The sequence below is a fragment of the Molothrus aeneus genome, chromosome 2 (assembly GCF_037042795.1).
Source record: "Molothrus aeneus isolate 106 chromosome 2, BPBGC_Maene_1.0, whole genome shotgun sequence".
NCBI lineage: Eukaryota > Metazoa > Chordata > Aves > Passeriformes > Icteridae > Molothrus > Molothrus aeneus.
The window spans coordinates 87048358-87071556 of NC_089647.1; the positions used below are offsets into that span (position 1 = coordinate 87048358).

Sequence of the window (23199 nt, forward strand, 5' to 3'; positions counted from 1 at the left end):
TCAAGTCACAGCAAGACCCCAAGTCCGAGGTGGCAGGCAGCATTGGTTTGGTGCTTGCAAGGATGCGGTTTTGATATGCAAATTCAGGGAGCTGCTATTAAACGTCTTCCAGGCAAGGTTTTAATTAGTCAAAGATTTGCATGTATATGAGTTTATATCAATAGCCCAATTTAATAAAGGCACATGTGCGTACAGTTCCTTTCTTGGCAGTAGACCTCATCAATATGGCAATGCAAGGCTGTAATTCTTTAAAACATATGCTTGTAAACTTCCGTTGCATTCATGAAAATTATTTCAGGAACACAGGAGACAGGGAAGAATGAATCTCTCAGAAGCCTTTGCCTGTCAGAAGGTTCTCAGGTATATCTTACTTTTTCATATCTGTGAAGAATAGATGATCAGTCTACTGATACAACTTCTGCCTAATTGTGCCCTGAGAACAGGTATCTAATCTAGAATCTAAACTCTTATAAATAAAAGTGGACTGGAGAATACTGATTATTTTTAGCTTATTTTTTTCCTACACTCCCTGTTCCCTTTTTTCCCTCCACTGTAAAACCTAAGGAATAGTGGAAATGGGTACAATAGGCCTTAAGACCCTAAAACTTTTTTCTGATTGGGAATTTCTGATTCCCAAGAAAATATAATTTTGGCACCAAACTCTTAATCTTTTCTGCAGAGTTGAATACATGACTACCTTTTCCTTTAGCACATGGCCTTGTCTACATCTGCTGCAATACCACACTTTTGAAAATCGATTCCCACTTCAGAGGTTGAGCTGAGACAGAGGAATGGAGATGCAAGTGGAAAATCAATGTAGACTTCCAAACCCAAAATGAGTGAAAGCTTCCCAAGCTCCTGACAAGTGCTTTTCTCTGATTCAGGATATGTCCCTTTTTAAAATATCGAAGCAGTTGTCCCTTCTTGAAATAGCAACCAGGCACAGACAACTCACTGCAGGCATGCTCTTCAAAAATAACTAAACCCCCCATTTCCATGGTGTTTCAGGGAATTTCCTCACACAATCTGATGCATGCAAGATACAAATCTCATCATTTGTATTTACTATTTTCTATGAATTTATGCCAGGGTTTCTCTTTATTAATGTCTTTGCTTGTTACTTACAGAACAAGCCCAAACAATCTAGTTTGGAACATAATAAAATAGTAACATTATATACAGACTATTTTATTTTGGTTAATAGAATTATATGTGAGATACTGACTCTTGTATCCTGCAGAAATGGTAAACAAAGCAGGAATTTCTAAAGACAGGAATTAGTGCTAGGTTTTATATTCAATAAATATAAATTTTAAATTAAACACTGTAGACACAAAGCAGCATTAACACAGAGTCATTAATTTATGCTGTAGTTTCCAGATAATTTACCATGATTATCTCAGGTAGGTCTTCAGCTTTACTGACAACAGAAATATACAAGAAATACATAAAACCAAGCCATGAGTATTTCACCTTTATCTTCTGAAGATTTATTCAAATAATCCAAATCAAATCACATGACAACTTAAACTAATTGCATTGCTAGCCCGGTTTTACATTTTGTATTTAAAAAAAGAAAGCTCTTTAGTATAAGAGAATGAAAACAGTGTTTCTTAAACTTTATCAAAAAGTAAGAATGGCATATCATATAGAATGCTACAGCCAGGATGCTTTTCTCTGAAGATTTGCTGTTCATTGGAGGCAGAGAAATATCATTTCATCTTTTTGAGTAAGAAATGTTTCCTTTCCAACTTGAAGATCCAACTTAGTACATGATATAATAATTTTCTCTTCCAAAATTATCTGGATGTGCTGAAAATTAGAAAAGAAACATGGAAATGTTTTGACCATAGGAATTGTAAATTATTTGTTTCTCCCTTCATTGAACAAAAAAGTCTTCTCTATTCTTACTTGCTGAACCTCAGATATTTTATAGATATCTAGCCTTATTTTACATCAAATAAACCCAACAAGAGGAAGCACACATTGGGGTTCATCATAGGATGGCAAAGGTCTGGCAGAAGGGCATATCCCCTTTGAATACATCATTCACACTTCTCACACTTTATTTGTTTTGAAAATGAATAGAAGGGCTCACAGCTGACACACAGTCAGCCTCTCTCCTGATGGGGACTGCTTTTTCATGCTGAAATTCCGGCTTTCTTAAAGTCAGCAGAAGTTTTGACACTGAATTCAAGCAGGGTCATGTTTTTGCTCTCATTTTTTGATCATTTTAGTTAATGATTTCGTTTAATCTCTGTATCCTGGTTTATACAGACCTCTCAGATGAACACTTACCATTCCTACAAGTCAAGTAGTTAACTATGTCCTATTTTTTCTCCCTTTTTAACAAACCAAAGTGTTTGATTTGCTCTCTGGCAACAGAGCTAGGAATAGCACACCCTCAGTCTTTTCATGCCCTGGTTTGCAGTATATTGTATGTTACAAGGTGTGGAATTGGATTAAAAGCTACAGCACAGTGCTCTGCAGATGAACCCACTGCAGGTGTGCTGCTTAATAGGATTTTAATTTGTAACAAGTGAAAAAAAAGCAGAACCTAGAATGAGATTTTCTAGATAAAAAAAATGCTATTCATGCTGAGGGAAAGCAACTGCAAGCTCTGTGATAAGGAATAAAGAACTGGCCAATTCCCTCTGAACTGCACTTTTATAGATTATGGCTTGTTCAGAGCATCTCTGTTACTGCCACTGGTTTCATCAATTTTGAGTTCATACTATGTGTGTTTGGCTCAATAGCATTTCATCTGCCACACTTCCCTGCTAAGCCACTGTGTACCAATCTTCTACTATCTTGCCCCCCGCCCTCTCCATTTTTTTTTCATATAAAACCAATGTTTTCCTCAGGAGATGCCACCACTCTGGAATGTATTCTGTTTTCAAGAGTATTAACTCTCTTTATTAATTCTATGTATTAATTATTTAAACTATATTTAAAGATAAGATTCATAAATGTACTGCTGTAATGTACTGTTCATAATAAATGGGAAAAGATGGTCTCCCTGCTGAGGAGTCTAATTTATATTCAGCATCAACTAGGAATGGAAGACTAGAAACAGATGGAGAAGGAAGAGGAAGAATAAAGGTGACAACTAAAAGATCAGGAAGGGATCTGCTAAGTCACACATATTGGTGCTGCTGATATCAGGGTAAGGTTGGGAGATTCTTTTCTGATTTGTGTTACCAGTCTTCCCTCATATTTTTCCAGGGTTTTGTAGCAAGACCAAGTGGTTAGCACTGATTTCAATGAGCTGAGTGGGGAGGTGTGATGAACAGATTTTTTTTTTTCCACAGCATAACAGGCTGTAGAGAAGGCATAGAAATGCCTTGTGGAGCAAGATTAAAAACCATGGAGGTTGGGTGATGCTGGCAATGGATGGAGTGGAGGATGGGAACTGATGAAAAGCTCTGTGTTACAGAAACCTGCCAAGCCTGCCTAAGGTGAAGGAATTAAAAGCAAAAATTATGAAATAAACCTGAGCAATATGTCAGGCAGCAGAAATGTGGTCCAGGAAACAACAGTGTGGCTGGTGGATGCTGCTATGGCTGCTGAGATACCCAACAGAATGGGGTATCTGTGCCCAAAGGGGGATTAGTCAAGAGCAGGGACAGATGGTACCTTGGAAGCATGATGATGATTTTTGGTGGTCAAAAGTCACAGAACAAAAATCCTCATGCAATGGAAATCTTGTCAGTGGAGCTACAGAGATGACAATACAAACAAAGCAGTGGGTGTTAGAGATGCTTTTGGCAACTGTGTTTTTCAGCAACCCGTGGCATCAGTGTGGATTTACAAAAGAAAGAATCTGCAATGGTCAAGGTGGGAGCACCATCCATCTGAAGAACATGAGCAGGCAAAGTGCTCACTCACTCTCTCACAGCTCCTGAACCCTTTTGAGCTGCAGGTTCACATTTTTTGACTCCATCACAAACTGAAAGCACTTGAACCACAACATAACAAGTGCTTGCTAGAATCTTTTTCATCCCAGTTATTAGCATCTTGCACATGGACTGGTAGAATGCATCATCTGTTGGGTTATTTGATGTCTAAACTCCTACACTTTCTCAGTCATTCACTGTGTCCTTCCCTCATGCACACCTTCCCCCAAGTCCTCATACTCCTCATTTCACATTTTACACTCTTGCCCTCTTATTCTGAAAGATTCCTCATTCTCTCTCTAATCAGCCTTGCTCTGTTCTTGTGATCAGGTAAAAAAAAATCAAAACTGGTACATATTTATAAGCACATCACTTCCACAGACCAAACCTGGGTCAAGTCCTTGTCTGATGACCCCTGCCAAAAGCATTGCAGTGGGCATGGGACATACAAAAGGCAGCACGGTGAAGAGCACAGGAAATGGGCAGATACTGAATAAAATTTCTAGTGGTTCATTTCCTCATTTCTGACCATCACTGATTTAGAGCTCTCTTGCAAATTGTCAGCACCCAGCACAGTTTACATTTTGACATAAAGGTGGTGTGGCAGGATGGGTCTTTATTTTACATTTGAAAAATAACAAAAGCTGTCAAACATGCCCATCGCACATATAAATCATTCTTGGTTTGTCCTCTGTGTGCCTGCTTTCTCCCCTCCAATTTTCTTTGCTGAGCTAGTCTTAGCATACTTTAAAAAAATTAGGGTCCCTTACAGGGCCTTATAATTAATAAAGATGTTTTTAAAACAGTCAATTTCCACTCCTGCGCTAGTGTATGGAAACTGAATACCTCTTGGGAATAAAATAACTGTAGTAGTGTCACCCCCAAAACCTAATTTTCTCTGTGAGTCTTGGTGTCATTAACATTTTTTTTCACAGTTTTCTGGAAAACAAAATGTTCTCTGAGACATAAGACAAGTGCTCTTACTGCATGGAAGAGAAATATGAAAACAGCTGAATGTCCAATTCATCACTTGCATTAACCACAAAGGCTTGATCCATATTCCCATGTGTTTTTGTATTTTAGCCTTGTATTCTAGAAGACTTAGAGTCTATCTTGTTTTCTACCTGTATGTCTACACCTTATGCTAGTATGTTTGGAGCAGTGGACTGACTGCAAGAAAATCTGGTACAGCAGAAGGGTCTCAAGGATTTCATATTTCTGAAAATATTTCATATCTTTTGATAAAAGGAACAGATAATTGGAGGGAAGAGAGCCTCTCAGTGCTTCCAAAAGTGAGGAAAGACCACACTATGCTCTCTTTTTTGATTGATAAACACATGCAGTCTGTATGTCAGCTAGCCCATGGCCTGCTCCCAGCCCACCAGAACAGCACTGCTCTTCCTTAGACAACATTTGGGGAATCAGAAGGAGCTCCTGATGTCTGCTGGCAACAGGAACTTGTGGTGCTGGGGAGGTGGGTGATGTTGAGATTACAATCCACTGATATCATTGTGGGGTGGGGGCAGGATGTGGAGGATGCTTCGTGAGTTGAGGTTTCCGTGACATTGGACACAGCTCCATGTAAACCTGGATTTCATTAGTTCTACTTTACATGCAGAAAATACCCCAATCAGCCACACACCTCCCAATCTGTCCTAATATGCCCAATTTATAACATTTTCCCCATCATTTTCTCTTAAGTTAATGTTAATTTCACCTTGCTGACAGTGGCTGTGTTCACCAAACAACTCAGAACTCTGGAAAGCATTGCTTAATCCAAAGTTATTCTGGTTCTGCATCACAAGAGCTGTCTGTGGAGCATTGTCTTGAGGTTCCTCCTCAACAAAACAGGCTGAGAGATGGCTGGGCTCGTAAACACACAGAACAGGGACCTCATTTTGCTTTGCAACCAAGGCATTTCCTTCTTCCTTCTCATCTTCTATATAGGACTGGAAAATGTGAGCCGCAAAATCAACAAGTAGCATATTCAACAAAAGCCAGGATCCTAGGTTTAAAGAAAAACAAAGATAATTATGACAACCTCTTCATTTGCATATCTTTATGATGTGTTCTTTTTTGAAGGGCTTCATTATAGTAATAGACTAGCTAGTCCATAAAGTAATGGACTAGCACTCATCAAACAGTACTTACAAAATTATGTACTTCGAAATATCCCATAAAAATAAGCACCACTGCTAATTTTAAACATATGCAATTTTTTTCCACTTATTTAACTAGAGAGGACAGTTGTGTTCATTCACTTTCCTGTTCAAGTTCCTCATCTCCACTCACTTCTACAACAAGGCTTATCAATAGCCACATCTTATCCCCATTCTCCCCTCAGACAGATAAATCATTCCACCTCTTCCCAAGTGAAACCTCCTACAGACATCTGTGTGTGTTATATCTATGACATTAAATGCCCCACCTTGGAGCTTGGACCATAAGTGATAAAAGGCAAGAAAGACTCACTGAGGCCATTGACTTTTGAATCATACCGTGGTTGAAAGTCCTTACAGTAAAAAGTAGATCTTCCATGCCATAAATCTGCATAGGAATTCATCAAGCAATTTATAATCTCTCTATCCCACAAACTAGTTTAAATGGATATCAACAAGGAGATATCACAATTTATATTAATGACCACAGTTTACAGAGCTTTAAAAATGAAAAATACTCTCTTTTGATGTTATATGTATCTAAGAAGCTGCTGCTTCTGCTGTTCATCCTTTTGAGGATCCTTAAGCTAGGAAAGGAGGAGGAAGTGCTTGTTTACCTATGGAACAAGGAAAGGGATTTTTACAGTTGGAGTTTAAACTATATTGATTTGTTAATAGTAGTTCAAGAGTGTTTCTAACAGTCTTACAGGTTTTTTCAATATATTCTTTAAGAGTAAGCATGAAGCCAAAGCTACCACTCCAGTTGTCTTTTGGGATAATCCAGAGGAACACAATTCTCAAGAGGAGCCAGGCTGAAGCAATTTGTTGCAGAAGAGGAACGCACAGCTTACTACTCAGTCCCCATGGCTTGGCAGTGCATCCTTGAGTGCCTTGGAAGGCAGCAGAGGTGTGTGAGCTGAAATGAAACTCCATGAGGGAGGTGTGTAGAGACACATTTTGTGGAAAGAAGACGGAGCTGAAGGAGCTGTAGAGCTCCCCTTAGCCCTGAATGCTCCAGCACACCTGCTCCCTGCTGCCCTACAGCAGGGGTAACTGCAGGGCTCCTCTGATCTCACCTGGGCATCCCCCAAGTGGGGGCTGGGCTGGAAAAGGGTGAAAGCCAATCCTAGATTGAGAGGTGTGAGTATGCCAGTGTATTATGTCTGCTGGATGTGGCAAGCTAGAAGGCAAGAGGTCAAGTCAGAAGCAAGATTTGTTTTGGTTACTGGATTAACACGACACATATTTCCCCAGGTAATTGTGTTTCCTCAGTGTGGATGCTACATAGTTCATATTTTGAAGAAATGCTGAGATTTAAGACATTTCTGGAAAGCAATGTTCCCAAGTACAGAACTTTTACACCAGATGGCTTGTTAACAGAACTGCTTCAGCCTGTCTGCTAAAACTCAGTGTCCTAAAGGAATAGAAACATGCAAAAAAAAAAAAAAAACAAGGGACATTGATAGATCAAATCCAACATCTTAAGGAGCAAAGAAAGATAATAATGGCCACATTATTGAAGCATCACAGCAAAATATTAAAAAATATTTTTAACTCTCTCTTTTTGAAATAAATTCAATTTTAGTGTTATTGTAGTAGGAAAACTGTCATAAAAATGGGTGAAAATGTAATTTGTAATTAGTTTAACGAAGTCTCAGCAGACCAAGAGATGTGGTCCATCCATTGTATCCCATCCATCAACACAACTGCAGAACAGGGAGGCAATTCATTAAACTCTTCTTGTGGTGGAAAGAGGGAAGAGGATTTCATCATCATGGGGGATTTCAATAAACATTATACTTCCAGTGCAGTTCTTGGAATGCATTCTCAGTTTATTCAATGCCAAAAATACTGCATATAACATTGGAGAGTTTTGTGCAGAACTCCTCTGGAGAGAGAGAAAGGATTGATTGTTTCACCCTTACTGTAATGCAGCAGCTGATGGACGAGGGACCCTACTGTGTTATGTTCCCTGCAGATACAGAACAAAACTCTGATCCTGCTCCAGACAGTTTACAAGTAAACAGAAGGCAAAAGGCAGCAGCTTGATGCAGAAGAGTGTGTTCATACATGCACAAGCACAGGCATTAATGGGGTAAGAATATTGAAGAACACAAAAGGCAACAACCTTGACATACCCCTTTGTTAAGTATTTATAGCAAACAATGAAAGCATGGTTTTGAAGGGGCATTTCAAAGAAAATAATGAGGTTTTCTTTGGCTATTTGTATGAAGCTGCATCCAACAGATGAGTTAAAAATATGAAGTTGCTCCTTTGAAAATCTAAAAGGCATTTAATACAGTTTGGGATTAGATGCAACTCACAGGAGACAGTACATTTCTGCAGAAATGGCACCTTTGCAAGGTGTTACAGAAGAGAAAGGCAGTTAGGGTAGAGATTGGACTGATTTAAGACATGTTTGTATCACTTCAAGCCTCTTTGAGTGAACACAACTGCACAGCTCCTTCCCTTCTCCCACCTTGCACTGGTGTATGATGGATTTGATATTTGACAGCTCAGAGCCCTGAGTGCCTTAGAGCCCTAAGATGGAAAGAAAAATAACCCAGCTAATTTTCAGTCAGTTTTTTAGGCTATCTTCAGGCTACTTTTCAGTCGGTTCAATACCTTCAACAGGTGTGGTGCTGGCTACACAAGAACTTAGGTCAGTGTGAGACATTAAATAGGAGGAGCATATATCTGTTGTCCGTGGAACAAGCTGCTTTTTTGGCAACTAGTTATTGCAGTGGCTCTGCTCTGGCTGTGTTATACAGAAAGAACCTGGGGGACTCAGAGCTATCACTTGAGATGTCTGGAATGCTTATGGTTTGGAATATTAGTGGCCCCAGATCTCCATCAAACCATTTTGCTGTGGTGTGCACCTCTTGTATGGAGGGAAAGCAGAGGCTCTCACCTCAGGCTGCTGTTCCCTGTTTCCCCACAAAGTACAACTTCTGCCAAAAGAGGGAGTCCCGGCTTTCCTGCCATCTACAGCTTCATGCTCCTGCTCTCCTCTCTTATGGTCATCCTAGAGTTTTGCCTAGAGAACTGGTTTGGTCAAAACCTAATCATTTCATTTCCCTGACTTGTCTAGCCACATCACCAGGAAAATGGTGATAAAAGGAAAGGAGTAGGAGAAGACATGTCTCTGTTAAATGTTGCATGCTTTTATGTCAGTTAAAATCATAGAATCACAGAAATGCAGAGGAGTTTGGATTGGCAGGGACCTTAAAGACGATCTAGTGTCAACCCCCGCCATGCACTTTCCAGAGGTTGCTCAAAGCCCTATCCAACCTGACCTTGAACACTTCCAGTGATGGGGCATCCACAGCTTCTCTGGGCAGCCTGTTCTGATGCCTCACCACCCTCACTGTAGAGAATTCCTTCCTAATATCCAGTCTATACCTGCTGTCTTTCAGTTTAAAGCCATTCCCCACTGTCCTGTCATTACATCACCAGCCCTCATTGCCCCCTTTAGGTACTTTTGGATCTGTTGCCTCTGCCATCTCAGGTCAAAATGGGGCATATCAAATTAGAGTCACAAAGATCCTATTTACCAAAACTGTCTGTCCTGTTGATGGTCAGAATCTTGCCTACATTGCTCAGTAGGAGGTTCCATTTCAACATGAAATCTGATGCCTGCTCTTTAAATGCCTCTTTACTCTTGCTTGGCTGCAGATAAAGAAAAAAAATGGTTTGTGATAAAGTTGGTTAAAAGAATTCCTTTCTGTATGTCAGACCATTTTCCCTGTAAAACTGCATACAAAGATGAAAAAAGCAATAGGTATTTTTTCTATTAGAATCCTAAAATGTCTTAGGTTGAAAGACATCTTTGGCTATTACCTATTCTGATGTCCAAATCGTGGCCAGCTTAGTTCAGGCCTTGTCCAGCCAAGTTCTGAATATCTCCTGGATAAAGATTCTACAGACTTTCCAGGTAACCTCTTCATATGCTTAATTATTCTAAGGGTAATTTTTTTTTCTTTGTATCTATTGGAAATTTTCTTTCCTGCAACTTGTGTCTATTGCCTTACGGCCTATAACTATGAACCCCCAGGAAAAGTCCCACTCCATCTTCTCTATACCATCCCATCATGTAGTTGAGGCTTATGTAAGATGGAGGCACTACAGAATTGCAAAGTACTATTCTTCATTTAAAAATAAAAAAATAAGAGTAAATAATTAAGCCAAGGAAACACAGTTTACTCTGCTTCTTCAGAAGGGAGAAAAAAACCCCAAACACTAGGTACCCCCCAAACCCAAGTTAATGTTATGGTAACCAACCAAATGCAGCGGTACCAAAACAAATTGTGAGTCAGTGAAGGCAGAGGGGTGGTAGAGTTGGTAATCTATTGAAAGGTGCATATGTCAGGATGGTCATACTTGAATCTTTCACAAGAGCTAGAGACTTTCTACAAGAAGTTCTTAGTACTTGCTAAAAGTCAACAGCTTGGTGAAACAAGGATCTAAGGAACCATGAAATGTTCTTCATTTATACCAACATATTACTTCTGAATTTTGGTTTATTAGGGGCTATGATAATGTGTGTATATGAAATCAGAGCAGATACTGAAACGACTAGAGTGGATATGTGCACAGAAATATGCTTGTAGTTGTTTGCACAGATGGAATTTTTGTATGTCAATTAATTTTTTTGTATGTCAATTAATTCTCCCCTTTTCCACAGCATGCACAAATTGTATTTATGCAAATCTGCAGTCTGGTCAGGTTGCTAGTGTGCAATGTACCTCCTGCAGACTAGTGACAGTCAGCATGTAGCAGGATAAATGATGTGATCCCTCCTTCTATTCTGAAATTATTAATTTTATACCTTAATAACAAAAGTCTGGAGATCTGAAGACAAACAGCTCAGGAGATCACGAATATCTGTGGAAGATGTCAGTGAAGAAATGAAGTTCTTCAAACCTGTGAAACACAGAAGGGAGATCATTACTTGAAGTGATTGGTCTGCCTTTTGGTTTGTTTCTGCAGTTTTAAGCTCATTTTTCTTTTATCTTTACCTTAAAATAGATTAAGACATCTGTTGCTAGCATTTTCATTAATATACCATTTCTTTAGCGAGGAATAGTACCCTACTTTGAAATCAGTCAGAATTCATGTGTATTTCCATTTCCAGCATAAGTGCACTGACCTAGTCATCATGGCAAAGGTGGCAAGAAAAAACAGTTCCACTGAGAAAGCTGGAATTTGGAGGAAATACTAACTTATTTATCTAAGATTTCATGTGATTGAGAAAAAAAATCTTGGTCTCACTGTTGAAGGGAGAAAAAATTTTGAAAACAAAGCAGAAAATGCAGAATATTCTGTAGACCAACAGAAATATGGATAGAAATATGGATAATGCTGCCACATATCAGTGCAGTTGTTGCCCCAAAAGTTTGGCACCTACCACCCAATGCCAAAAGGTAAATTGCACCTCCCTGACTGTATACCCTTCTAATTGAGACCTCTCCCTTCAAGAAAGCATATGGATTAGTTCAGTGAAACCTTGCTTATTATAGATGACAGTTTGGAAAAGCAATGAAAACAGAGAATTCAATAAAACCACCTTAGGAAGACCAAGAACATCGATAATATAACAGAAAAATGTACTAAGTGTTCTATGCAGTGGTTTTGGGTTTAGTATGTATATGTATATTATTGAAATGGTTCTCCTGACGATTCTGTGAAGCAGACAAGTTATTATTCCTACTGAAAGCAGTCACAGAAAGTCTGTGACAAATCCCTGGTCAGTGCATGAGTCGATGATGGACCAGGAACAAAGAGCTGAGGTTCCCCTGGTAAGTTCTGTGCACAGCCTAGTACAACTTGCCCATCTCTTCCTAATATTTTAAATGGCAGAGCGTTAATCTAAAAATTAGGTTGCTGTTCTATTCCTTTTCATTAATCTGTCAAATAATTATGTCACAGCTGCACACAAACTGTGTATTTTATTGTTTACAGCACAACATCAATCCCACAATACAGCAAAAGGAAACCAAAACTAAAAGGCCTTGTCCAGTTCAGCATACAGTATTTTAAAATCTGGCCACAAGAAATGATTTTGTGCGCTTCAACTAATAACAGAGGAAAATGCAATCATTGAAAACATATTTCCTGTCAAAAGAAAGCATGAAAAAATATCCCTGCTTGTCAACCTTCTAGGAAATACATAATTCAGTAACACAAACTCCACTCCTGCTGTCACAAAAAGCTTTAAGAGAGTTAGAACCAAAAGCCTTTGATTCTTAAACTTTAAAGTTAGGAGGATATTACCTCATGCTCGATTCTCAATTTTATTGGCTCTTTTCTAGCCCTTCAGGTTACAGGAAGAGTGTAATTCCCAGTAAGGCAGATGTCATGAATAAACAAGAAGAAATGCTGGACCTCTAACAATGACAACCTAGTGCTTAAGAGGAAAGACAATAAATAGCAACAATTAATTACATTTTAATGGTATGTTTTTCTGCCGTTTCTTTGGATTCTTAAACTTCTCTTGAAAGAGGTCTTTGGTCACATCCAGAGATTTCTCATTGAAGATGGCATGCAAGCCTGACCGCAGAACAGTGACTGTGCTGTTGTTGTTCAAGAGTGCTCTTACTGTCTGGACAGAATAAAAAAAACAGTTAATGCCTTTCATTTTCTCAAGCCTTTAACTCAGTCAAATAAGGGAATTGAAGAAGGAAAGCTTCCCTTATTCAATACTAGACTTCATATGACCAGTCTCCAAATTGGGGATGTGGGGGGGTATAGGATCAAAGAAGATAAATCTGAAGTTGTCTTCAAGAGAGTTTTGTTCTGGGAGATGTCCTTTTCAATGATGCTCTGTGTTGTCTGTGATGGAGCAGACAAGGCTAACATACTTGAATTATCTGGGCAATTGCCTGGGCAATTGGCTTTGCCTAGAGTTATTATAATTACACTAAATAATGATATTTTGTCTAAAGCATGGAATGGTGTATTAGGGATGACTTTCCTTCAGTGTTATCTGTCCTTAATTTATGTTACAATTTAATTGTCGCAAGTTTTCTCAAATTGCTCAAGCCTTTGAGAGAGTAAAAATAACATTAGAAATGCAGTATTAGTTAAAACAGTATTAGTTGGTTTTTATCCCATTTATCTGCTTATGAGTAATTTGTGAATGAATCTGTCTTCATATTTCTCTCAAAAAGTATTACAGAGATATTGCAAACAATTTTCAGATTAACGTTTATCATAATCTCTTCACTTTTTTAAATTCGTTGCTAACATCACACAATATTCCTTAAGAATTTTGATGAAATGATGAAAACAGTCAAGGAAACTAAATCTGAATCCATTAAATTTTGTTAATAAATATGTTTAGTCCTTCATACTGAAATTAGTAAGATCCTAAAGCCTTTTTTGGACTTAAAGTTTTTTTGTAAATAACTCCTATCCAGTTGGGCTTTTCAGAGGAAAAATGTTGTTTGTAAAATTCCAGAAGACTTCAGGATTCGTGCATGTTTTAACAAATCCCATATACCAGGTGTTTAACATGACCCCACAAGCAGCAACAAATGCAGCGGACCATTTCTTTGCAAAAATTATCAATAAAGCTATTTTTCATCACTCTGCTAACTTTTTTAAAATACCAAACTCAATCTGATTCTCACTTAGCAAGCTCTTTCATATAAGTTAAAGACAAAGGCATTCTTCTTATTTGACTTGGAGCTTTCAGGGACAGAAAAAGAGCCTGCAAAAAGAACACATGACCCAAAGGCTGGGAACTACCAGGGCAGCACCTTCAGTAGGCTGCTAGTACCTGACTCCGTGCCCAACACTTTAGACTGATCCCTTCAGCCATTGGATTTCACTATATTAAATATGATTCTCCAAAATGACTGAGAACCAGCCCTCTCAACACTCAAATGCAACTTACCAGAGGCAGGAATCAGCCCCAGAAAATGACAAGCATCACATTCACATTCTTTTCTCACAGGGAATTTGCACCTTTTTATGCTCTAATTATTGCTACATGTCCAGGTAGTACCAGCTGTCAGCCTGCTTTATCTACACATGGTGGGAAAGTTACCTTTTTTCTTTTGAATGTTGACCCTGCCAAAATTGTTCTTACTTTCTCACCAGATGGCTGAATTATTGTGAAGTGCTCTACAAGGAACGATGTGGTTACAGTGTTCAGAGGTTGCAGCTGCACACTGCCTCTGTAGCACTTCTCATCAGGAGCACTCTTGCCTGCTCTGACCATCAGTCTTTAGTTGAAATTCCAGATGCATTTTAGACAGAAAACTGAGAAGGTTGATTAGAAATATCAAATTACTCCTGTGTGAGAAGATAAGATAAACTTAACCTTCAGAGAGAAATAACTGAGACAGGATGTGATGCAGGTCTGTGGGAAGCATTGCTTGAAGATGGGCAGGAACTTTAAAATAATGAAAGTTTTTTTTTTTTTACAGCAAATAATTAAACCTTGGAACTCACTACCCCAAAATCTCAAAATCTCAAACTCTTTTACTTTTCCCTTGTTTTGAAGAGGCTCTAGAGAAGGTACAAGCAACATTTTCTTGTGAGAGCTAGAAGTATAAATTTGACTCTGATTCTCGGTCTGCTGTATGCAATTTGTGTGGGTTAAACAGTGTAAAAGGGACGTAGAGCACCCACAGGCTTCTTCTAGAGAATTTCCCCCAATTGCTGAAATACTCTTGCCCTAAATCTTGAGGGTGTAAATCCAGTTTTGACTGCAGCTTTTCCACACATTAAGAATAGGGAAGGAAGACTGAAAGAGCTACAACCAGCCCTTTGACATCATGGCTTGAAAACAAGAAGGGTGATTTGAAGTATGCAAATCAAATACAAATGTCTGGGAATAGGTGACACTCATGATCTTGCTGGATCATGCTCTTCAATGCATAAGAAGACCTGTTTAGAAGCACATAAAGCTGAGATTTTCAGGTATGAGTATCTCCAAGGGCTGCTGCAGTTAGTGGAAACTATGAGTGCTTGGTACTTCATGGAAGTCAACTTTTTGTGTGGGTAGGTGCCCTTATGCATGTCTGTGCTTTTTATTTTTTACTCTTTTTTTTTTTAAAGTAAGAGGAGGGAGTGTTTTGTATGCTGCTAGTGATGAAGTTTTCCCATAAAGAAAAGCTACATTTAGTGGTCCAGGAAGCTGCAGTTCTTCCCGTTCCTCCCTGCTTCCCTTCTTCCATCTGAGTAACGATTCAAATCAGATGCCATGTTAGGAAAATGTAAAAAAAAACTTTTACATGTTTGAAGGAGAGAATATATCCCCTGTTGTCTTTTGCTTTCTTCTCTATTTGTGACCTTCCTTTTTCTGCTATAGCCCAGACCACCTCAAAACTCAAGGATTTGGGAGGATCCAAGGGCACCAACGGAAGGAATGCTCCAGCATGTGCTCTTGACTGACTTTGGCATGGATGGCCAAAGAAACTGGAAAGTGTCATCTGAGCCTTCCAATACTGTGCTATCCTCTCCATGGGCTACCATTAACTACATCTCAGAGGCTTTCAGAAGAATCCAGAGTGAGGAAAATGTCCCCTCAGCATGCTTAACAGTGGGGGAAGAGATGGGAAGGAGTGTGAGCATGACATGGTTGGTGTATATGTTAAGAACATCCATGATGCTGCACTAGTTCTCCAATGGAGCATGTCAAAAATAGTGTGAACAGCTCACAGGAATGAGATTCATGGCTCTTTTTTCATGAATTCTGCAACATACCTTGACCATGTTGCAAAGGTCTGTCTGTCTCCTGAGCCTTTTTACAAACTCTTTAGCTTCTGTTAAAGAAGAAGAGGCAGATGTTTCACATCATTAATATTTTACAGTCTAAAATACATTAATAGAAGATACATTTTAAGTTAGAAAGTAGTTCCCTAGAGGAGATTTGGAGGGTAAGGGAGGGCACAGCAGAGGCACTGATCCAGCATTATGGGATGGGCTGGGGACCCTTGCAGTCAAAACTTGCAAGGAGAAGCTGCCCAGCTCACCTCTCTTCCTTCACTGTGAATCTATTAATCCATAATGTGCAGGAAAAAGTCTTTCAATATTTTATTATTTTCATTTAATACTTCCTAATTAATGCTCTGTCAAGCATTCAAATATAAGAAATGCCAAAATTAAGTCTGTCTGCAGTACTGAGGATATGAATCCTAACACAAACTTTTGCCTACACAGGAGCCCTGCTTTACCTCTGTGGAGTTGGCCTTCACTAAATGATCCACTGAGCAGCATCATGTTTTAGGCAGAATCTTCAGCTTAATAGGTATAAATATGTGTGCGTGTCTCCACAGCTTTGTAGAGAACAGATTTTTTCCAATCATCTTCTAATATCAGTCATATTTTCCCTATGGGATTATGGCTGTTTTCCTTTTATATTGGACTGGTACAGCCATTAATTAATTTATCAGCATAAAACCACTTGTAAGAGGAAGAGACACAATAATATCTGAGTTTCAGAGGGTATGCTGCATATTATTGGTCATCTACATGGCCAAAGCAATCATGGCAAGAGACATGGCAAGATCCGTAAAAATATTTAAGTACATTTCAATTTAAGTACATTCCAATTTCAATGAATTGGGTATGCTTTTGGCTTAAGTTCTCACACATTATGCAAGACCATTTATTTTTAAATGTATCCCAACTAACTCTAATTGTTGCTGCTATCACTGTTACATCAGCTAAATTTTTTTAAAAATAATTTAAGGGTTTTGTAATACAATCTTCTCTGCAGTTTAACCGAAGATTTTTTTTGAAAATATCTCTCCTACTCAGACCTACCATTAGACTTGGATGTTTGGAGCAGTAATGGAAATCCTCCCAAAGGATTAAGCATCCAACATTTAACATTTTCACTGAATGATCTGATTGAGTCTATGTGTTGTGCAGGCAACTCCTCCAGGAAATCAGGAAGTAGGATGTTCTCCAATTCCTAGAATACAAATTCATGCTGCTGCACTTGACTGGTGTACCACAGATATTTACAGCAGCATGAAATAAAATTATATTGATAATTTAAATGTAAGTGTAAAGAAACACATTTTTTCTTCCAATTAAGCAAGAGCTAAGCTAACTTTTTAGCAGAAGGACAAAAATTCTAAGAGTAAATGTTGCTTCCTGAATTAATTTCTAGACAATACTTAATGACCTGCTGGAAATGAGAAGCAAATTATTTTTACCAGAAAACTGCATATTTGTATGTAGAAGGTCCCTGAGAAATGCAGTAGTGTTCTCAAAGGAAAAGTAACTCTCACAATCTGGAAAATCATCACCAGTTGAAATTTCAGTCACATAATCTCATGCCAGAACCACAGACCACATTTATAACAGCACACTCCATTGATATTAGGAACTTTCAAATTAATATATAGGAGAAAAATGAAAGCCATCCCAAATTCTACTGTCTCCTTTCAAAACCAGAACCCATACCAGGCTGTCTCAGAGGAAGCAGAAAGATAAGAGTTGAGGAATAAACAAAAATCCCATTGTACAGCATAAAAGAAAGAGAGGGCTCTTCTCTTTAGAGCTACCAAAAAGACACAAACACATAATAGCATAGCTACAACAAGGAAATGTGTGTGCAGTACCTTGAACAGATACCTATCATAGCTTTTTAACAGCTGGCATACATCTGGCAGGCACATCAGTTCTATTCTTTCAGGCTGCAGAGATGTCCAGAATGACATGATACAATCTTCCACCTGTCACACAAAGCCCTTTATGAATTTTCACTGATTTTACACTTGTGGAATGTGAAGTATGATTCAGTAAGACAACACACAGGCACAGAAGCAAAGGAATGACCATGGAGATGGCCTCTTTGCCTGGCCCATCCTGGCTGGCCTCCAGTATAAGTGAAAACGTGCTGGGGAAGCAGCAACAAGCTGAACCTCACCAGCCAGTGAGGTTGAAAAAAGAGGAAAGAAACAAAGAATTGTGCCATGGATATGAGGATGTAGTTAAAGATATGTATCCATGGCTATTGTAATGTGCTCAGCTCAGACTTATTGATGTGCCAGGAGGGCTCAGGATACGTGTACAAACTCAGATTCTTGGAGCATGTTGTGTTAACTCAGGATTTTAAAATAACTTGACTGAATGCTCCTTTTGTCCATAAATCATCATCTACCTTGGCTCAAACCATCAAGTAAATAAGATACACAGACACAATTTTGCCCTTACAGTTGTTTGCTGTTGTCAGAGTAAATGTTATTAAAGAAAAAGCATACCTTGTCAAGCTTGGTCTCTCTCACCATTTGTAAAATAACTTGACAATAGTTGTAGTAGTCATTGGCAAGCAGTGCAATCTGTTACCAAAAAGAGGGTACAAAATGATCTCACAGGAAAAGAGCTAACTTGTTTTATGGCTGTGTACTTTCAACGTACCAGTTCATAGGGGTATGTCTCACTTTGTGCTTGTTCTCCAAAGAAGAACTGGTTGAAATCAGGAGAAAGGTAATGAAATGTCTCTTGTTCAGTCTTCAGATAAATGACAGATGGATAATACTGCAAATTCTTACTCTTGATGCATCAGAATTTATTTTGGACAATTAAAAAAAAAAAAGATTGCAATTACTTTGTCAGTTTGGTTAAAGGTGTTAAGTATTTTCTTGAAGTTGTCGGACATGATTTAATAATAAGATGTATTTCTTTAGAGAAATGCTTGTCTTTTTTTAGAAGATAGGGGTGGGTGAAAAAAACAAGAAGGGCTGCCTAAATGTTTAAATCCTAAACTGTACATGAATTTCTTTTCAAAACCAGTAAATATTTAATGCTATACATATCTTCCATATATCTTTTCTATAGCACTCGTGTCACACTTGTAACCCTCTGCATAAGGCTGCAGCTAGCTGGCTGTGCTGTGGGGCTGACAGGAACATTTCCCTTTGGCTGTCCTTGTCACAGCACTCATGACTGTACCCGAGCACTCAGTAGAAGTAAGTCACACAACCAGCCTCTCATGCTTTCCTCACTTTGTCCACATGAGTTTGTTGCTCATGCTCTGCTGGCTGACATCCAACAAGCCTGGTGTCAGGTCATCCCATGACAGCTTGCTGAGGGGAGAACTACCACAGGTTAGTTTTGCATCTGCCCTTTTCTGTGGGCAGGGATTGTGCTCTTTTTTCTTAATAATTTCCCAGTATTTAAATACTTCTCATGACAATGAACTCCGAGCACGCTGATGTCACCGTTGAGTAAGAAAGGACATGTTGGAAAGACCCTTTGTCAACAGCACAAGGGTCTGCTACTGTGGGCCTCAGGCAAGGAAGGCTGTGCCCCACTAATACCATAATATTCAAAACCTGATCTGTCTGCCACAATTTCTGCTCTTAGTACAGAAAAAAATTATTTGACCTGACGTTAAGACAACAAAAATATTTAGCTAATGGATGAAATAGGAGTGAGGGAACTAAGCATGTAGTGAGATTACACAGACCAAGATTATTTTGAGGAAGATAGGCTAGCTGTATTTCATCAGAACATATTAAATAGAAGTAGTAATTAAACACACAGATAGACATTTTGTTATGTCTAATGTTTCTGAAACTCACTGTTCCTGTTTTTTGTCTATTCTTCTTGTAATCAGCTTCATTTTCAGAACTCCAGGAACTTCTACTGTGATAAAATAAATAACAGAAAAAAGCAAACATTCAAAAGCTCACTGATTCATTCTGTATTTAGTAAAAAAGTGAGCTCAAACTGGATAGACTACACTAGGTTGGAGAATTGTATTTGGGAAACAAACCCTGCTCCCTTTCCTGTAATTTGGTAATCCCACTATTTTCTAGCAAATCTGGGACCAACTTCTGAATTTTAAGATTAAACTGAACCATTCATTTTAATGACAATTGGCCATATAGCAGTGCAATGTCTTCGAACTTCTTGCACCAGAACCATGGGTTTGAATTTCTATTTGCAGTTTGTTTGGAATGGAGATAACTATTACAAATGTGAAAATAACAAAAACATTATAATCCTTTTGCTTAGGTTTCACAGTTATTACATTTTCTGCATCACACAGAAGTTTAGATGGCATTTTGTTTCTGACTGCTTCCCGTTTACTTTTCAAGTTGGCCATGGTGTTCCACACAGTCAGAATTTACCTAGACCTGCAAGGTTTGACCACTGACTTGTTGCTGAAAGCGGGCACAAAGGCTGCTTCCTTGCTGTACTTTCTCCTAGCTCTCTCCCTGCCTGCTTTGTTGAGGCTGATGGTAGCAGAGGGAGAGGCAATATTGCTAGTAAAAGGGATATGCTGCAAAAAATAGATGTTTCCAGTCAAGCCTCCATCTGCTGCTGACACCTGCTCACTGTCTATGAAAGCATTTCAGACTCAAGGGTCCTGCTGGACTCGGCTGGCTGGAAGGGTGGCAGGCTGTCAATCAGAACCTGGCTACTGGCTTTCACTGCTGTGATGCATTACAAACCAGGGTACCACCCACCCTGAAGGGACAGGGGACAAAATGTAACAACTTATCCTCCTGTAAACTCCAGCCACTGAAAATGCTTCCTCTCCACTCTCTGTCATCCACAGGACTGCCCTTGCCACCTTTCCCTCTGCCCTACTCTGTGCCATGAAGGCTGTGCTCCAGAAAAACAACCAATTTGGCTGCCCAAGACAGGGCACAGCATCCATGCTGAATATGTTTGGTAGAGCTGGTGACTCTTTTGCCCAAACAGTTTAGAAGTGCTGACTGGACAAAGCAAGCACATGTAAATAGAGAGATTTCATAACACTTCTTTCAAATAGGTCCTTCCTGAAGATTTCTAAAGCCTCTGAAATAAAATTAATGAATATTTCCCAGCTCCTGCTCTCCCTGAGAAGGCAGCCAGCCATATCTTCTGCTGCTGCTACTATGGCAACACGGATCAGCATGGCTCGCCTCCAGTGCCTCGGTTCCCCTGGCAGCCTGGCTCCCCACTCCCCTGACACAGGGACATCCAGGACAGACAAGAGGTCCCCCAGCAGCCAGCCAGGAGCTCGGTGCTGGTTAGGTGCAAATCCCTATGGAATACTGACAAACAGTTCTGTGCCCTCCCACTGTTACCACAGGGGGCTGGGACTCACCTGGTGCTTGGCTGCACGTCAGAGATGCTCACTTCTCCCGGAGAGCAGTGCCTGGGTAGAGACAGAACACACAAAAGAGGAGGTGGGTGGGAGAAGGGGAAAATGGAAGACAAAAAAAATCACAAGGAGTTTCACCATCTCGCTTGTAGAGTTTGGGCGATGCTATGGGGTGCGAACTAAAGCTAAAATGGGAAATACAACAATGGGGATGAAATAAAGAATAACAGAGAAGCAAATGGGAAGAACAAAAGAAAAATGAAAGGAGGGAAGGTGGTTGTGAATGTGCATGTCTGATTACACAGTGATTAGAAAAGTTAATTTGCTAGAGGCAATTTTTTTTTAATTAAAAAATAGTACGTTTGCTTCACTAGCCAGTCAGGAGCCTAAATCTTGCCTATTACTAGAATCAAAAAACCAGCTCTTACAGAACCAGAATTCAATGACATTTTTTAAACCTCTGAGCCGGACCAGGTACCATTTTAGGGGGAGCTTGTCCTCAAAGCTCCCATTCCAAGAGGGAACACATTCTGTTGCAATACAAATCAGTAAATACCATATTCCCTCATGTCTGTAATACATCTGCAGAACTCATTGACTACAGCTGCATATATTTACACTATTTTCATAGCACCATCATCAGAGCAGTGGTACACATATCTTCAAAGCATTGAAGATTTCTAAATGAACCAATTCACAGGTGCTGTGTAAGACCATCCTCATCACCCCTATGTGGATATGTTCCAACCCTGACACACCCGAGGTCCCACCCACCATCAAAATGCAAACACCTCCTTTGTATTTACAGGCAAACCATTATAATCTTACTGCCATTTCTGTGACACCCACAAGCACAGATCCCAGGCTGTCAGATCCTTCAGTAGCCTAATTTCTCACTACCAGCACCATGTCACTTGCTGGCTATCATGGTCAAGAAATATCCTTTGCAGTAAATACGAAGAGTCCACAATTTTGAAACCATTCTTTTCATTGCCAACAGGCTGATGGATGCTGTGGTCTCTCAGCTGGGCTCAGGGACCCACTTTCCTCTCTGGCAGGTGTGACAGAAAAAGCATCTGCGTGTTGGATTTCATTCAGGCATGGGAGGGCGCAGTAGCTATTTAGGACACCTTCACCAGTGAAACAGATATCCCCAGCCTCTGCCTGAGGGAAGTGGCAACAAGCCAGAGAAGTTATCCCGTTAGAGGGGTCTGGACAACAGACTGGCACTGGACTGCACTGAAATGCTACATTAAAAATCCTCTTCACTCTGATTTGGAAATTTCCACACAAATACACTCTCAAAAATTGACATTATAGGTCAAACACCCTGCTGTGTTTCAGGGTGTGATTACTTATATGAGACATGTGATTACTTATATGAGAACACAATTTCTTCTTGCAGGTAAAAGAGTCATGAAGTTTTAATTACTTTTTCAAAATTTCAATTTTTTAAGTAAAAAACAATCTAGACTTTTCCAATGCTGGTTTTATCAGTTTTATTGGATCATGAAAAATTAATGGTGATTTCAAAAAGTACTGAACCCTACTGATAGGACAGCAAAGATGAGTTATTTCCTTCATTACTTAATTGCAAAAAATTTACAAAACTCCACACAAATGGAAACTAACTCACTTATTTGATTGAAGCGGATGTTTTTTTAGTATGTGACCCAATTATTTCTTTCAGAGTCGTGCTACTCATCCTTCTCTGGCTGCATTTTCTGCTTTTCTATTGCTTTCTCTCTGTTTTCTCTTGCTGTGCTATATGAGATACCAAGAAGTAATTGTGACACCCATCTGTCCAGGTGTTGTGGGCTTGCATGTTGGCTTGGGACAGGGACATGCAGCTGAATTTAGAGTGGAAGCTGTTCTAATTACAGCTGTCTGGCTTGCCTCAACATTTTAGTGTCTTCTTAAAATTGTCTTTGATGAAGGAAGCATCAGACAAGATAATTTTGCGGTTAAGGGACTTTTCTACTGCAGCTAAAAATATGATCTTTGTCTGAATATGATCTTTATATTTTGATTTTTTTTTAATCTGAAAAGTTATAGAATCATAGAATAGTATGGTTGGAAAGGC

General features: G+C 39.3%; 1 protein-coding gene across 1 annotated transcript in view; it reads right to left on the bottom strand.

The window, feature by feature from the left end:
• Positions 1 to 1467: 1467 nt before the first annotated feature.
• Positions 1468 to 23199, bottom strand: part of RFX8 (regulatory factor X8) — a 31864-nt gene continuing 10132 nt past the window's right edge. Inside the window, exons 5-16 of the mRNA XM_066545246.1 lie at positions 21120 to 21170; positions 19603 to 19666; positions 18437 to 18571; positions 18280 to 18357; positions 17638 to 17751; positions 16832 to 16982; positions 15770 to 15828; positions 12500 to 12656; positions 10884 to 10978; positions 9610 to 9724; positions 5614 to 5901; positions 1468 to 1812 (exon numbers count right to left, since the gene is read on the bottom strand). Coding sequence (XP_066401343.1) covers positions 1766 to 1812; positions 5614 to 5901; positions 9610 to 9724; positions 10884 to 10978; positions 12500 to 12656; positions 15770 to 15828; positions 16832 to 16982; positions 17638 to 17751; positions 18280 to 18357; positions 18437 to 18571; positions 19603 to 19666; positions 21120 to 21170 — 1354 coding nt within the window. The 3' untranslated portion in view covers positions 1468 to 1765. The remainder of the gene's footprint in view (positions 1813 to 5613; positions 5902 to 9609; positions 9725 to 10883; positions 10979 to 12499; positions 12657 to 15769; positions 15829 to 16831; positions 16983 to 17637; positions 17752 to 18279; positions 18358 to 18436; positions 18572 to 19602; positions 19667 to 21119; positions 21171 to 23199) is intronic.